The sequence below is a fragment of the Alternaria atra genome (assembly GCF_907166805.1).
Source record: "Alternaria atra isolate CS162 genome assembly, contig: 22, whole genome shotgun sequence".
NCBI lineage: Eukaryota > Fungi > Ascomycota > Dothideomycetes > Pleosporales > Pleosporaceae > Alternaria > Alternaria atra.
This window is the reverse complement of record NW_025091320.1, coordinates 2,009,326-2,024,594: the sequence shown is the minus strand read 5'-3', so window position 1 is coordinate 2,024,594 and position 15,269 is coordinate 2,009,326. Positions and strand designations below refer to the sequence as shown.

At 52.3% G+C, this 15,269-nt stretch overlaps 2 protein-coding genes across 2 annotated transcripts; both read left to right on the top strand.

Annotated features, from left to right (window-relative positions):
• Window positions 1-380: 380 nt before the first annotated feature.
• Window positions 381-1,008, top strand: ALTATR162_LOCUS3443 (uncharacterized protein; the record flags this gene model as incomplete). Its single annotated transcript, XM_043311049.1, has 3 exons — window positions 381-599; window positions 659-889; window positions 943-1,008. The coding sequence occupies 3 exons, from the start codon at window positions 381-383 to the stop codon at window positions 1,006-1,008; spliced, it is 516 nt and encodes a 171-aa protein (XP_043166984.1).
• Window positions 1,009-12,522: 11,514 nt separating this feature from the next.
• Window positions 12,523-13,917, top strand: ALTATR162_LOCUS3442 (uncharacterized protein; the record flags this gene model as incomplete). The annotated part of the gene is made up of 1 exon (XM_043311048.1): window positions 12,523-13,917. One exon carries the CDS (start codon window positions 12,523-12,525, stop codon window positions 13,915-13,917), a length of 1,395 nt encoding a protein of 464 aa, XP_043166983.1.
• Window positions 13,918-15,269: the final 1,352 nt, after the last annotated feature.

Genomic DNA, 15,269 nt, shown 5'->3' with positions numbered 1-15,269 from the left:
CAAAAGATCAAACTAGACTTTGAGGCTTGACTTTTTGCCGAGAACCGGGTGTTTGCGACATATCTGCAAGACATACCGGTAATCTCCTTGGCCAAGCCGATCAACCTCACGACTCCAAGCTTAGAGCCAAGAACCTCATGAAAGCAGCCCACATGGCAGAGTCAGGATTCAGGGCTCTATCAACATCACAACGAGAGTTTGACCGAGTCACTCATCTTTACTACATACGTTTGCGATCGGCGCAAGACGATGGGTATATAAGACACCGGAAAGTACTCCCCAGAATTCTTCATCACAGCAATCAAGCCTTCAGTACTTTTCACTACAGCAACAGTCTCTCATTCACTAGCCGATTTCACTCGCTACATCACTCATTCAAGATGAAGTTCACTCTCGTCACCGCTCTCCTCGCCGGCGCCGCCGTTGCTATCCCTACTGCCCCTATCCACCCCCACAACGGCACAGTTGAGGAGAGGTCGCTGAACAAGCGTCTCGACCCTCTTACCATCGCCATCATTGGCGGTGCTGCCTCCGCGGTTGTCGGTGTTTCCGCAACTGAGGCTCTCAACACCATCAAGAACGTTGCCGATTGGACTGCTGTAAGCCGCACTCTCTATTCATTATACATAAGATCTCAGCTAACGTTATCGCTTCTCAGGCTCGTGAGGCTTTCACCAAGGCTACCACCGCCGAGATGTCCAGGCGCGCTAAGCCCAACGAGGCCGCTGTCTGCTACAACATGGGTTACAAGGTCTCTAAGCCCAGCCAGATGCGCGAGCTCACCTCTGTCCGCTTGAAGTCTGGAGTCCTGAACACCGACTACGACTGCTTCTTCATGTGGGGCCCTGACAACCACTTCAACACTGAAGGAGATGGTGGTTACATCAACGTAAGTCACCATTACAAGACCTTTGATCATATCAGTACACTAACTCGAATCAGCTCGCTGTCATGGCTCCTTCTTCCTGCCCCTTCGACAGCAAGACCTCTGACCTTTACTGCCAGTAGATGGTTATCTGAAACATGGAGCCATCTTCCTCAGTCGTCTCCGGACTACTAAGATGACAAGCGAACGTCATAGCACTCCACATACCTTTCTCATACTATACTTCGCAACCTGCGAACCCCACTGTACCTAATTTCAATACACTCTTGCTTTTCTTAACTAGAAACTACCTCAAATCTTGGTGAAGTGGCCGCGACAAGCATCTTAGCATCTTGAGAAGTGACCAGAGATTATGACACTAATAGGGCATATGTTGTGATCGTCATATGTATAATCTTTTTGTATAATGCTAAGGTCTAGGGTCCTATATTGTACTAGACGGGTAAGAGGGGATATCTAATCAGCTACATTCACTAGGTTAGAGTCACTTAGGGGTCTATATACCCCACTTCTATCTTACCTCCTTTACGCCCATATAGCTGCCTCTAACTCCTCCCCCTCTCCTCCTCTGTGTAGCTTATTGTATGCTCCTTATACGTCCCTAGGGCATATTGTTGTAGGATAATTTTGTAGTATGCAGAGGCATGTCTAATAGGAAGAGAATAGGCTAGAAAAGCTGTATTTTACTTCCTACCTTGCATAATTATACACTCTAGCTTACTACAGTCTCCTCTTCTGCACACGAGTTGCTCTTCTTACCCCTAATTCGCCTAAGCTTCTATTAGCTAGCTAAATTATCATATGTCTTACAACTTTGTAGTACGATCGCTACACAGGCCCATAGAAAAGTGCATGAAAGTAACTTTCCTAGCAAAAGTGAAAGAACTAGAATGTTGTGGTCGATCGAGAAGAGATATTGGTTCAGTACGTCCTTTCGAAAGCATCTCGGATTAAGCTATGGCCTGATAGCGTGCAGTAATGGAAGCTGGCAGCGTTGCACATGCGCTTTGCGGAAAAGCAGAGTTTTTCGATGAGATTGAGGGCTGAGTGAACATTACGTGTGGTTAGGCTACCATAATGGAACAGGAAGGTGGGACCAGCGGAGATTGACGGACAAAAAAGGTTGGATGTAAGAACTATGTACACATACAAGATATCAAGTAGCAACAGCTTAATATAGATACTGGTGGCAAACAGCTAGGATAGTAGTGATGTAATCGTTCAGGACATTGCCTCAAAGAGGCAGCAGAATAAAAGGAAGTGGTAGACTACATCAACAGTGTAATAGGACATGAACATGTCAAGGAGTATAAGGCATCCTCATATCACGACGACTCATCGCGCAGTTGTTGAAGAGTAAACATCTTATTGTGATTAAGTAAATAGACCACTACTTCACGCAAACTTAGCAAACCGGCCTTATCAAATATCCCAAGAACCATTTAAGATATTTAACCAAACACAACGTAGCATACCAATCATACTTTGAGCAGAATCTGGCAGGATGAACATACCAGTACTATTTTCCAAGTTATCGCTCCATTCCTTGGTCAGCATGCCACCTCACTCCTACCAAAATCAGCGCTATACATCGTGGTACCAAACATTGCCTTTACGAAAGCTTCACATCATCTTGGCCTACTCATCAGACTCGCAATATTCGAACCACAAAAAACAAACGGTCAACAGCTGACAGCCTCAATCATGCCGCCCACTGATCTACCCCCGCAGCGTCCTATCCTGCGACACGCTCAAAGAAGAAGATTAACATCGCTTGCCCCTGTCCATGCCCATTATAGCGCAGCCTCAATCACTATATGAATCGAAACGACCTCGGCGACGTCTCTCCTCGGCATCAGAATGCTCCAACCGAAGTAACACTACACCCGTTATCTCGGCTCTGCACCGTGAGGTTACCTGGTTTTGCTTCGGACAGATAAGGGCGATCAAGTCGCCACGATGGGAATGGGGCGGCCCAGTCCGCGGTACCATTTAGGACAACATTGTGCCAGAATCCGGAATTAACAAGGTCTAGCTAGCGCGCGCGGCGTTGAATCCATTCGATGCGAGCAACTCCCGAACGAGTCGTTGTCCTGCTGAGGCCTGATGGGAAGACAAGGTGTGGACCATGAGAGCTGAACAACCCGTCTCGGGAACCCCTTCAACACCAATCAAGCCAACCTCCATCATGAACAGTTCACTTGCGCCATCGCAAGTCAAGCTTATTAACGAAGCATCGTCCCGTACGGTGCCGCCCGATGCATACAAAGTCCAGCTCTCCACAGAACGGGATTACTAACGTTCATTGCGTACGTCCCAAATCAGGCGAAACGCTACTGCCCAAAGCAGCAATTTAGGATGCCGTAGGTTTCTGAGAGGATTCCGGATGTAAGGCGATCCGTCTCAAAACAGGTATAGATGTTTAGTTTTTACCGCTTTGCTGTGTGGAAGGATTCAGTGGGGCAAAGGCTGGAGGATCATGAGGTAGACAGAGTGGGAATGGGCCAACGGACGCGATTCAACTTGATTGACTCGGCAGAAGCGAAGATGCAGAAAGAGGCTGAAGGATTTTTGCGCCGAGTCGTACTGTAGTGTGGTGCGGTGACGGACACGCGAATATGGAATGCGACGCGCTGCAGGCAAAGGCGCCATACCTTACCTGCCTGCCCACCGCACGTCAGACAGCCCAAAACGTACGACGAGATTCCGAAAGCACGAGGCTAATGCCAGAAACATGCCATTTTCGCTTAAGACGGTTGTTCTAGAAGCGGACGTACGAGGCACAAAAGGCTTAGGTCCTGCATCATCGAGAAGAAAAACGTGCAGTACATGAAAAGCCCATTATGCAACAAACGGCAGCCCAAAGCTAAGTGTACTAATCTCTAAGGCAGACAGAAGAGTCCCAGCCTGCCACAGTTACGCGCCCGTTGAACTAGCGTTACCACGTTGCTGGGACCGCCGCCGCTGAACAGACAGGCCCAGCTGCATCGTCATACTTACACCCAATAGTATACATCGCCGTAAATGCCCCTTCTCGTCTACTCTCCCAATGATATCGTACCTCGGTCTTACATACACACCCTTGCGTTTGCCCTTGCTCATTCGCCTCACTCGCCCTCAAACTTATCCCAAATACTAACAATCGTCGGATCGTCACATTAAGGATCTGACTGATGAGTTATCGGCAAAGGGCCAGACGCAGGGTCTCTTTTCCAAGGGTTTGTCTCGTAAAGGGCCTGCGGCCGATAAGTTGGCTAAGAGAAATAAGAGTCAGGATGTCATGGAATAGATTTGTAGATCCGTAGATGATTTGCCGGGCTGCAGGACGTAGATGCAGGATCGTGATGGAGAGGGGGCTTGTGCACGGGCTGGTAATAGTGCAGGATGATGACGCGGGGTTCTTCTGTACAGTTACGTTGTTTCTATCCATCGCGGAAGTTTGTGTCGCCGTGGTATCCTGGTATCGTGCGAACGCGATACCTGCCCAGCGGACTAAATGAAAAGACATTGTTCTAGACTGCGACACCTAGGCATGAAGAAACTCGGTCAGTTTTGCGGCGCAATACTCTACCAGCCCAGAGCACTTCCATTCCGCCAGCAATTGAGCAAGGGGCCATGTTCAACATGACATACATTATCTCCATCGGCCGACCGGCCTGTCTCCACATGTGTAACGCAAAGAATTTCGCGCCTTGTACTGCAAACGGGCGATGCACTGCAAAGTCGTAGATGACCGTCATGACGGGTGGCATCGGGCCTAATCCAAGGCTCCACTATCGCGAACACCGCGATACCCGCACTTCAAAAACGCAGACAAGAGTACGACTCTACGAAACCCGCGCCGCAATGCCATATCGCGCTTCCGCGCCAAAGTGCCGGCAGATATACACGCAGACGACCTCACCAACTTAGCTGCATGCCGTCTCCGACTCCTGGGGTGTAGAAAGGATGAAATAGAGGGAATGCACACCTGCTCAGCGCTATAAATAAAATTGGTTTAGCGTGGCATAACGGCTTTTACTACCTCGTGGCTTTAGGCGGGCAGTTGAGCCTTTCTCTCGCTTGCATGCCTGAATACGTGATTTTCGGCTTCCCTTGTTCGTTCGCTCGGTGCACACCCCGCTGTTGTTTGGTTGGGTGCATGGGGAGTCAAGGGCCCTTGCCGTGTGTCAGACAATGGAGATTGGTTCCGGACGGCTACGGCCCGCGCGACTGACAGATTGGGGAGTATGGTGCGAAATGCAACAGGGAGAGAATCATCCTTCCGCTTGTCTTTACCACTCTGGTCAGGTGGTCGGGCGCGAGAAGGGAGGACTCAAGTGTTTGTCAGGAACAGTACAAGGTGAGAGGTTTCATATGCCTCAAGGGTTTCTGACTGGGCCTCAGCGAAAGCGAGAGCGATGCCTGGTGGGACTAGCAAGACCTGCGCAGCGGCCAGCCGACAATGCAGTCAGACGTTTGCGTGCGCGCCGTGCTACCCTTAGAAATTCCCTAGAAGCATCCTACAGAAGGCGGCGCTTGCGGGCGTTGGACCCGGGTGCGAGGCCTCGGGTTCGTGTTCAGCTTCTGACGGGCTTCGAAGAGTGGCACCAGAGGGGGACAGGAGGGGTGTGTCATGCTCGTTGGCTGAGCTACGGTCTTCGCCAACCGGGATTGCCGTGTTCATGTACTCTGAACGCATGCAGATGCAGCCCGTAGAAGCTGAGGGGTGTTAAATCGTTTAGCGAGCGAACCTGTGTTGTTGCGCAGAGAGCGATGCCCATGTTTCGGTGGGGTATCAGGCGTCACGGTAGGGTGTATGTCGTGTTCTGTTTGCAAGGTGTCTTCCATGGCGCCCCGGTCGCATGCTCCTGTTCGCATCGATTAACCCGACTGTGATAACGAACGATGGGTGCTGCCCATGCATCGCCTACCTGCGCAGTCAAATCAGCACGTCGTACCCTCAACGTTGTGTTACCCCACGTCCAACCCCAAACTGTCGTGTATCATTAACTCACTATATCCTTACCAATTTTTCCGCCACTCATCGACGCAAAGGCTAATTGTATGACCACTTGCAGTTAAGCTTCGTGCTCTTACCGTGGCCTTGGGTCTTCGCGTCCGGCGCTGTTCGGGTTGCTCAACGGGTTTTCGGAATGGACATCGCGTGTCGTAGAGGGCACAACGTGGGGTAGCATTGATGCACTGGATGCGATGCGTGAGATACCAGTGTCCATAGCATCGTTAGACATGGAAGCAAGGTGCTGCTTTGTATTGATCAATGTGACGAGCCTGTCGAGCTGAAGCTGTAACTATTTTGAGTCATGGTAAGTGACTGGTGGGCTTATGTCTGAGCCAGCCACCAGGGATGGAGTTTCCACTCAACAATACCTCTAATGACAGCGCCGAGATTGTGTCTCTGCTCTGAATCGAAAAGAATTGAGCTGGTAACGCTCGAAGAAATTCAGAGATGACTTTGTTCCCTTAGATGGCGTCCATCTCTTTGAAGATTGATCGAAATGTGAATACAGAGAACGCCGTGAACTGAAGGAAAGCCCCCAAGTGAAGCAAAGAAAGACAAAGACACAATGCAGTTGGTGGGAGGTCGCACCAGCATGAGAGGCAGTGGTTTACTGACCTTCGTTGGCAAAGCTGAAAGCACACATGTGTTCACGTAGATTGGAGTCAAGTTCCCCGACGGAAGTGATAGCCTTGAGTCGAACATGTAAGCGCTCTTCAGCGCTGAATGGTCGGCGAAACGCTCTGATGGCCTCCTGTGTAGATATGATCATCATGGCTCACGTGGCAGTGATATCAGCTCATCCTAATGCTCAGCTTAACCACCGGGTTTTCTCATGCCCACAAGCGCGCCGATTCAATGGTGAAGGTTTGGAGCCCAACGCTGTAGTGGTAGCCATCGTTCGATGTTGTGACGAGTCAGTTATGGTCGAAAAGAATGGTGAGTCCGCAAAACAGGATTCTGCTGTGCCTCGAATGGTGCTCGACTCGCCATGCTGATTGGTGCTCGGGCTTATTGAGAGAACAAAGTGATAAGCTGGTGTGCCGAAAGCGGTAACCGTAGGCTAGTGAGCAACGTTATGATGCATGTGGATCGACGGTGTCTTCCGGAGATTCCTTCGACCTTGAACAGCTGAATTCATAATGATTGCATGTACACCTGGGCACGGAAGCGAAGCCGAGTAGATAGTGGTCAACAAACGCCGCTGAATGGCTCTACTGCTGTAATGAGTCTGCTCAGAGTGGATACATCCTACTCATACGATGCGCTGTCATCCTCAACGACGCGTGGGCGTGCTCTCTATCCGGAAACGGTGAACGCTCAACCAGCTCTTGCCAACATAGTAAAGCGATCATCCCTGTTCGCGAGGCCCTCTTTGTGTTGGTTTACGCTTCTGACGAGGCCCGTGTCCAACGTAGACGTTCCTGAACATCCTGACTAGAGCATGTTGTGTGATGAAGCTCGTGTGGGGGAAGAGGGCAAAGGTTGTTGCAGGGAGCTTGCGCTAGGAGGGAATGGATCGGCCACTTCGGCGGGACGTGAAAAGGGATGGATACGTGAGGCGAGGCGGTGCAGTGCATGCCTTGACTCTGAGCCTTACAGGCTTTCAAAAAGCAACGAATACACCCTGATCGCCCTGAGCACGCAAGAATACTCATGAGTCGTGGATCTCCATCCGGGTGTAGCCAACCGGTCGATCATCGGTGTGGCAGATCATGGTACGCACTGATGGACATTGAGCAAAGGAAACGAGTATGACACGATGACTGCCTCAATAACCGGGCTCGCAGAAGGGAGGCATCTTGCACGGACTTTCACGAAGGAGTGACGGCGCGCTACATTTTGGGCAGAATATGGTACTGATGCGGATGTCCGACGGCCAGAGCCGCGCACGGGATCGGGGACTTGTGAATTCAGCGAGTATTGAATCAAACATCGAGGCCAGCCAACCTGTCCTAGTACACAATAATGACACCAGAATTTGCACTCAAAACGAACTTGCTAGTGATTCGGCGAGGTCATCCGCACTTGGTCTATTGATCATCCCCATAGGGCTTGGCGAGGTGTCATCGTGATCAACGCCATTAACGTTTCGAGAGACGGTGGAATTCCGAAACAGAAGATCATCCGTCAAGTGCTATTTTCCGTATGGGTGGGTGATGCAGGTAACGCATAATCCCGGCGAATCATCAAAATGTTGAACGAGAACGACATGGGCTAGGTCGGCATGGGCCGAGCGACGAGTCATATGGGGTGCCAACAACCTTGGCTACTGATTTCGGATAGCATTTGCTGGCCACATTATAATTTTTGTTGTTTTTTTGCAGCCTTTTGAGCGAGGAGAGAAAGGGGTTTTGGTGGGGCATGCAGATCCGATTCAGTGGGCGCTCAGATCTGAGCTAAACGGCCTTCCCTCGCTGGTGCCGCATCTTGCTTTGGGGCCAGTGAGAAGGATGCGCCGCAGCAGCGCGCTAACGTACCCAGATGGAGTCGATGACGAGTCAGCGACGACGCTTTTCTGCGTGAGGTTCTGCCTGAAGGAATGCAGTGTACTGTACTGTGGTGTCACCCCGGACACGTCTAAAGCATGAGTGCAGTGGAGGTGTGAAGTTGAAGATCGCATGTAGGCCAGGCGCTGAACAGTGCTGCTATGCGTGCGTGGATGCCTGGAATAATGAGGCTGGTGCGGGCCACTGTGCAGACAGGTCAATCAGTTTGGCCGCTGGTGTGCCGCTGTCAAAAAACCGTAAGCTTCAAACCTCGATCCGTAAACGTTTCGTGAACCGCAAATTGGATTAGGAAGGGCAGTGCGCGCCGTCACCAATAGGAAACCCAGTCGATAGGAGTAAGACACGTAGGATTAATAAAGAACCTTCAAAGATGGATAATGGGTTTCAGGAAGATTGAGGCAGCGGCTGGTATTGCGATTGGCTGGGCGTAGATCACTCGTTAATCTGAACTAGAAGATCGTGGCTGGGTATCCCTGCCTTTACGTACGGAGGGTTATTTGAGGAAATGCAAATTCAAACAGGACTCGTACCCCTTCCTCGCCGAAGAGTTGTTCACGGCAGTGTGGCTATCCGCAGACCCTGGTAGAAGTGTGCCGTCAATGACGATTTGTGAGTATGTATACGATATTGATGGTGGGGTGTTCAGACACAAAGGGAACAAGCGTGACTCCAGAGACAACGTCGGCGATCTCATAGTTGCGCAGCGCAAGGCGTCAAAAGAGAAACTTGATCAACGTCGGTTACTGTTGCCGTGATGTGCACATCATGTGCATGACGAGAACTTGTGTTGTAGGGTGCTTACTGGTATAAGCGTGGGGAGCACTTGCAGGGAACATGCTGGGAAAGTTTTGCCAATCCGTGGATCGCTCATCCCCTTCCACCCGTGCATACCGTCTTTGTGTAGGTCAAGGGAAAGGGCAAGCCTTCCTAGGGAGCCCTCGCCGACAAAGCCAATATTCCGTGACTCGCAAGAGGCGGGTAATGTAGTGCGGAAGCATGCCGTTGTTGCGTGGAATGTAATCTGTCGTCGGGAAGAGGTGCATTCTCGACATGGGTTTGGATCAAAGGCCGAACATGTTCGGTCTGCGCCATAGGGAAGACGTGACACCAAAGCATGGCAGTTGTAACACGACGTTCTATTTGCAAATTGTCTTGATCAAACATTGCAGCGGGCACAGCATGAGCCATAGCTGATTGTTGGAACCACTGTTGGTCCCATAAGGCGGGATACTGCGTGGCATGATTGACAAAGGTCGAGTGTGTAGCTGCGGCTGACGTACGAAGCAGCCAATCATAATAGACTGAATGCAAGGACTTCAAAAATCTTTGACCAAGGGGAAAACCCCGCACTGTGCTCCGAGGAACAGAAGGGGTTGAGGGACTTGGATGACATTGTGTGGTACATGGTTTGGCGATTTGACGACTCAAGGGCACAGGCAGTCTCCACCAGCACGCCCGACAGACGAACAGCCGTTGTACGAATCCGAACGCGACGTTCAGGCCTGCATGTTTGGCGAGAGTTTGTTTCCACGATCGCATCTGACCCTGATTACGACCGGGGCACTGAATCAGCGGCGAGCCACAAGTTTACGTGCATGTAACAGATTTGCAACCCATGGAATTGACTCTTGCTCGTCGAGATTGCGGGCTCGGAAGGGATCGGCGACGGGGACCGTTGAGCACAGCGAGCGATTTGAAGCGAACGTGTGGACGACCAGGCCCGGCAGAGCAAATGAAGTCGTCGGATGGACGGCGACCTCGCTGCATTTGAGCGCATGTGCAGCAGAAAGCGGCTGAGGCTCAGCGAAACAAAGCACCCACTCGGCCGGATGCTGTGCGTCCCGTAACGCTAGCCTCACGACTGGGACAGGCTAGATGCGAAGTGGCTTAGCTCAGGTAGCCCCGGATCTGATGCATCAGCCACAGCCTGCGCCGCAGGCTGGGCGACAGGGAAGGGCGAGACCTCGGTCAAACCGAATGCAATGAAGCCCTGGTTTTGCCTGAGGGAACAGAGTTGGAACCATGTCGCGTGGGGTATGCAGCAGTCTGAACGAGGCTGTCTATATTTGCGCAGCGCTGACATGGGTCAGTCGAGATATAGGCGTCTGGAGCAGTATCAGATTGAGTAGACGTACAGTGTCCCCACCGATGGCGTAATAGGTCGACGTCGGACTGGGGGGATAAATGGAGAAAGTTGGGCGAAGGCAGCCTCACTCGTCGGTGGAGAGGCTCCCGTTGTAGCTATGCAGGACGATCGAGATGATAGCGTCACGGTAACCAAGATACCCGCTTCAGCATACGATCGCTCTAGCGAGTGACTTCGGCGAGGAAACCGTCCAGAAGTGAGTGGCGATGTGTTTTGGCAATTAACGGTTTTCCATTTCCCAAAAGGTACGTGACTGTCTTCCGAGGCTGCCGAAACGGGCTGGAAGGCAGGCGCGACTGGTGCACTAGCAATATTCCAAATGCCATGGCAGGCCCTCACTGGTGTGTGTTTTCCAGTTGAGCGGTCTCGCTACTTTTCGCTACTGTCCCGCCGGCAGATCAATCTTCAGCCCACCAACGGCCGCCAGCTCGATACCTTCAACTTGACCCCAGCAGAGCCAGACAGGCAGCGCGCTTCAGGAAACAGGTTAGCTGTCGCCCTCGCACTCGCCAGAAAATAGAACACCAGAAACACGGCCAGTTCAATGTGAGTGCACCGCGCTAGCCCCGGGAGAACGACAGGCCCGAAAAGGAGAGGTCAGGGTGCCAAGCTCACCTCGCCGACCTCGTGTCCTCCAATGTGAGGGCCGTGACGATCGCACTACTCACGCCCGGTCCGCAACAAGCACCAACACCAGCACCCGTTTGATCGACGCCCAAGTGCTGACTGCAACGTGCATCGTGCGGCGCTCGAGAGAGGGCTGCCTCATGTGGATTGCATTACTACGGGAAACACCAGTTCAGAGACGTCTGGTATTGCGACAGGTAGGCAAGACGTCCCGACAGATACTGTCAGAAGAGACGCGACATCGCCATGTCCATCAATTCCCATGCTAAGGGCGACAAACGCGCCATGGAGCCCAAGGCGCATGTCCGGCCTTCGTGGACCAGGGTGACGGAACACAGAGCTCGTCACGATGGGGATGAGGTCGAGCCCACTGGAGCATCCTTGATGCCGCTGAGGCTGGCTGGCTGAGGCTGCTACGCAACCTTACGGCTGTCGATATGTTTGGTTTTACTGTGGGCAGGGGAGATCAAGTATCGCGCCGAGTGGGGGTATCTTTGACTGTCTCCATGGTGTCGTCAAAATCAGACCGGTCCTGCTGCTAGCGTGCACCATCATGAATCGACGACGAAACGGCCAGGGGCCCTAGCGAGTGCATCCATTCTGCGCGAGCGGTGGGCCGCCGGCGGGGACGAGCGCGCTGTCGGCGGCCAGGAAGCATCGCAGGGGGGAGCAATTCACTACGCTTGTTTCCAGGGTGGTAATGCGAGCTGGGTGCTGTGTTTGCTTTTTCTGCCGTCCCAAGTCGGCGCCGGGCGAGCGCCATACGCCATGCCACGATGTGATACAGGGTACTTGTCGAATCCGACGATCTGGCACCTAACCAGGTCCATCGCTGCTTGTGTGCGTCGTCGACAACGATTACATTAGCCCTCTGCTGCTCAGGGCCCAGCTAGTCGCTCAGAGCGCCGCATGACGCCCCAGCGCTCTCCGTCCACCATCTCACCAGTGCCTTAGCCGCATCGTCTGAAAAGCAGAATCCTCGCTCACATCTGCCCGTCCCGAACAAGTCAATAGCTCCTCGACCGCCTTGGCGTCCAAGTGTCCTGACTACTCCTCCCCGCGCCCGTCGTGATATATACCGGTGCTCGCCTCTACCACGTTATCGTTGGCCCGTCTAACAACGTCAACCACCGTTTCACTTTGCATCTACCATATTCCCGTCGACACTGACACTTTACTCTGTGCTTCACATCCACACTTTACGGTATGTCTAACTCTCCTTCCCCACCGTCGCTGTTGGTCACCAAGTTGCCCCTCTTGCATTTCCCTACTACGACCACTGCATTCTTGCATGCCCCGTTTCCCCTGCTTTACACCCATTCATTCACAGAGTCTCAACTTCGACACATTTGACATGGTTGTGATTCCACATCCCTCCCATCTCTCATATTCTCATGATGCCTGGACTTACTCAGGACTGACTCCCAATGCAGAGCATCACCACATTGCACAAGAGATCGAGTCTAACCAACTACTTGACTCTTCGGATCGTCTCCATTCCTTCACGGACTTTGACAGATTCCAATTCCCACCTGAAGAATTCATCATGGTTGCTCACAGACGCGGCCCATGGTCGCAGCACGAGGATCAGTGGCTCGTCAACCTCGTCGCTCGTAATGGACCTCACAACTGGGTACGCATCTCACAAGAGATCGGCTCCCGTTCACCAAAACAATGCCGAGAGCGTTATCACCAAAATCTCAAGCCAACACTAAATCACGATCCCATTACTGGAGAAGAGGGGGAGCTGATCGAGAAGATGGTAGCTGAGATGGGCAAGAGGTGGGCAGAGATTGCACGCAGATTAAAAGGACGCAGCGACAATGCTGTTAAGAATTGGTGGAACGGTGGTCAAAACCGTCGCAAGCGCAACCCTGAGCGTCCTGACCAGAGACCCCGAGAGCACATGCACCACGGGCAGACCGGCTACCACTACCCAGCGCCCCATGGCCAGCCCCACCACGAAGAGCACCGTATGGCTACATACCACGACTCACACCGACCATCACTCAACACCTCGATGAACTCTCCCCGCGCCATGAAGCTACCTCAGCCCCAGCGCTTCGAACCCTTTTCTGGATCGCGACCGCAACCTCTCGACATCTCAGCCTATGGATCACACGCCACTGTACGAGCGCGAGGATTCGAGACACCCATGCCTTCGCCTTCTGGCTACTCCATCGTGTCAGCCGATGGCGCTCCCTCGCTTATCACCGACACTGGCTCAGAGTCTCGCTCACCACGTGGCGCAGCTTCCCCTCTTGACATTACGCTCGCCCCATTAGTTGGCAGCAGGGAGGAGCGCAAGAGTTCTTCTACTCGCTATCTGCCTACCACTGGCTTTGCGCCCGAGGACGACTCTTCTTACGATGTCTACAGGCGACGAGGCTCACTGCAACTCCCTCCTCTACACCGTAGTGAAGCATCAGCACCCAAGCCTGCGCCTGCTTTCCGGGAACCAAACTACGAGCGACCGCAACCACCACGACTGCTCACTCAACCCACTCCTCAACTCACACATCACCACTCTATGCCTCAGTCTGCACCTACAAGCGTTCCACAGCGGTCACTTCCTCCTTTCCACTCGCTTGCCGAGCCAACACTCCCGGTGCCGCAGCCTTCGAGTGCAACGGCTAGCCCAGCTGCGCGACAGCTCCCGTCGCCTTACGTACTATCTTCGGTGCCGTCAGAAGCTCGGAGTGCACCCGTCTCACCCAGGGACAGGATGTCCCTGCGAAACATCATGTAGATGTCTATCATGTTTCACGTTGTCCAACATACCCCTTCTTGTCTATACCTCGCACGTTTCAAACTACTTATTTCTATTAATGGCCGATATTTAACGATCGACACTTTGCTTGTTACAAAGTTCTTCAACCTTGTCGTTTGTTTTGTATGGAACTAAAAAGGGACACATTGTATACGACTCTCAGGATACCCCATGTAGCATCTCTGTTCGCGTGCAACGGTTGGGAGGCTCATGATTCTCTTCTTATCTCAGCGTGTCTTAGTCATGTAGCATCGCGCAAGTCGAAATCCGACACACTACGGCGTTTTCCCATTCGGCCTTTGAGGTGGCCTTGCTGTACACTGCGACAATTTCGTCGCTGGTAATAATACCCAGCAGTGCGGTAGCACTTGCACGCGTCCTATAGCGATGCCCGTCATATCAACCAATACTACGATAAATCAATACCTTCAAGCAATCTCCTTGCATCACAAGACCAGCTAGTGACACCGAGTACCAAGTTCACATGTCCTAACGACTGTCAACCAAAACAAGGTGTTCCCACCTCGAATATCGATCGACAAACACTAAGTTCCAGGTTTCTAAGTGCTTCAGGGCGAGAGCTCACCGCTCCAATGACACCTCGACCGCTTGTGGTATCCACCGCATGACAGATACTCACAAACGTCTGAGGTACCCACTACAACGATTTCTCCATCCACACCTCAACGTACGCATGGACGATCTCGCCACAATCACCGATCAGTCCACGCAGTCGTACCCGTCGCAACATCTGCAGTGTCGCCTATACCATCTCCTCATTGGATTGGGCCCGCCCGGCTGACGGACAATACCTTTTCTCTAAAATGATTGATTGGCCGCTCCTTTTCCGTACACTGCCACCAATAGTGGCCGAGGTGGGGCTCTGGACCGCTGAGCAGGATTCTGTCACCGTGATTCCTGCGACATTGAGAAGTGCCGAAGCATATCTTAAAGTATACTCCAGGGAGTCCCTGGAATGGTCAGAAAGCAAGTCGTGACGGAGTCAATAGTAACGCAAGACCTACCTACACCGCACCAAGGTAGCGACTGTGGAAATTACGAACTGTCCACGCACCTCCTGTTTGTACGCACAGGTACACGATCTTTACTCCAACGAACTTCACGAATCATTACCTCCTGTTCCGTCCGGTGCGGCAAACCCGCTCTCGTTTTCGTTCAACCGCGCATCCGAGCAAATCGCATCTTCGCAATCACACGATTCAACGTCCCTGGCGCGATCGTTCAACCGTCCACATCAACGTTCCACTCAACCAAGTCCACTACAGCAAGGGGTCGGCGACTAGGAGGCCACTATCACTACTACCTGCCAC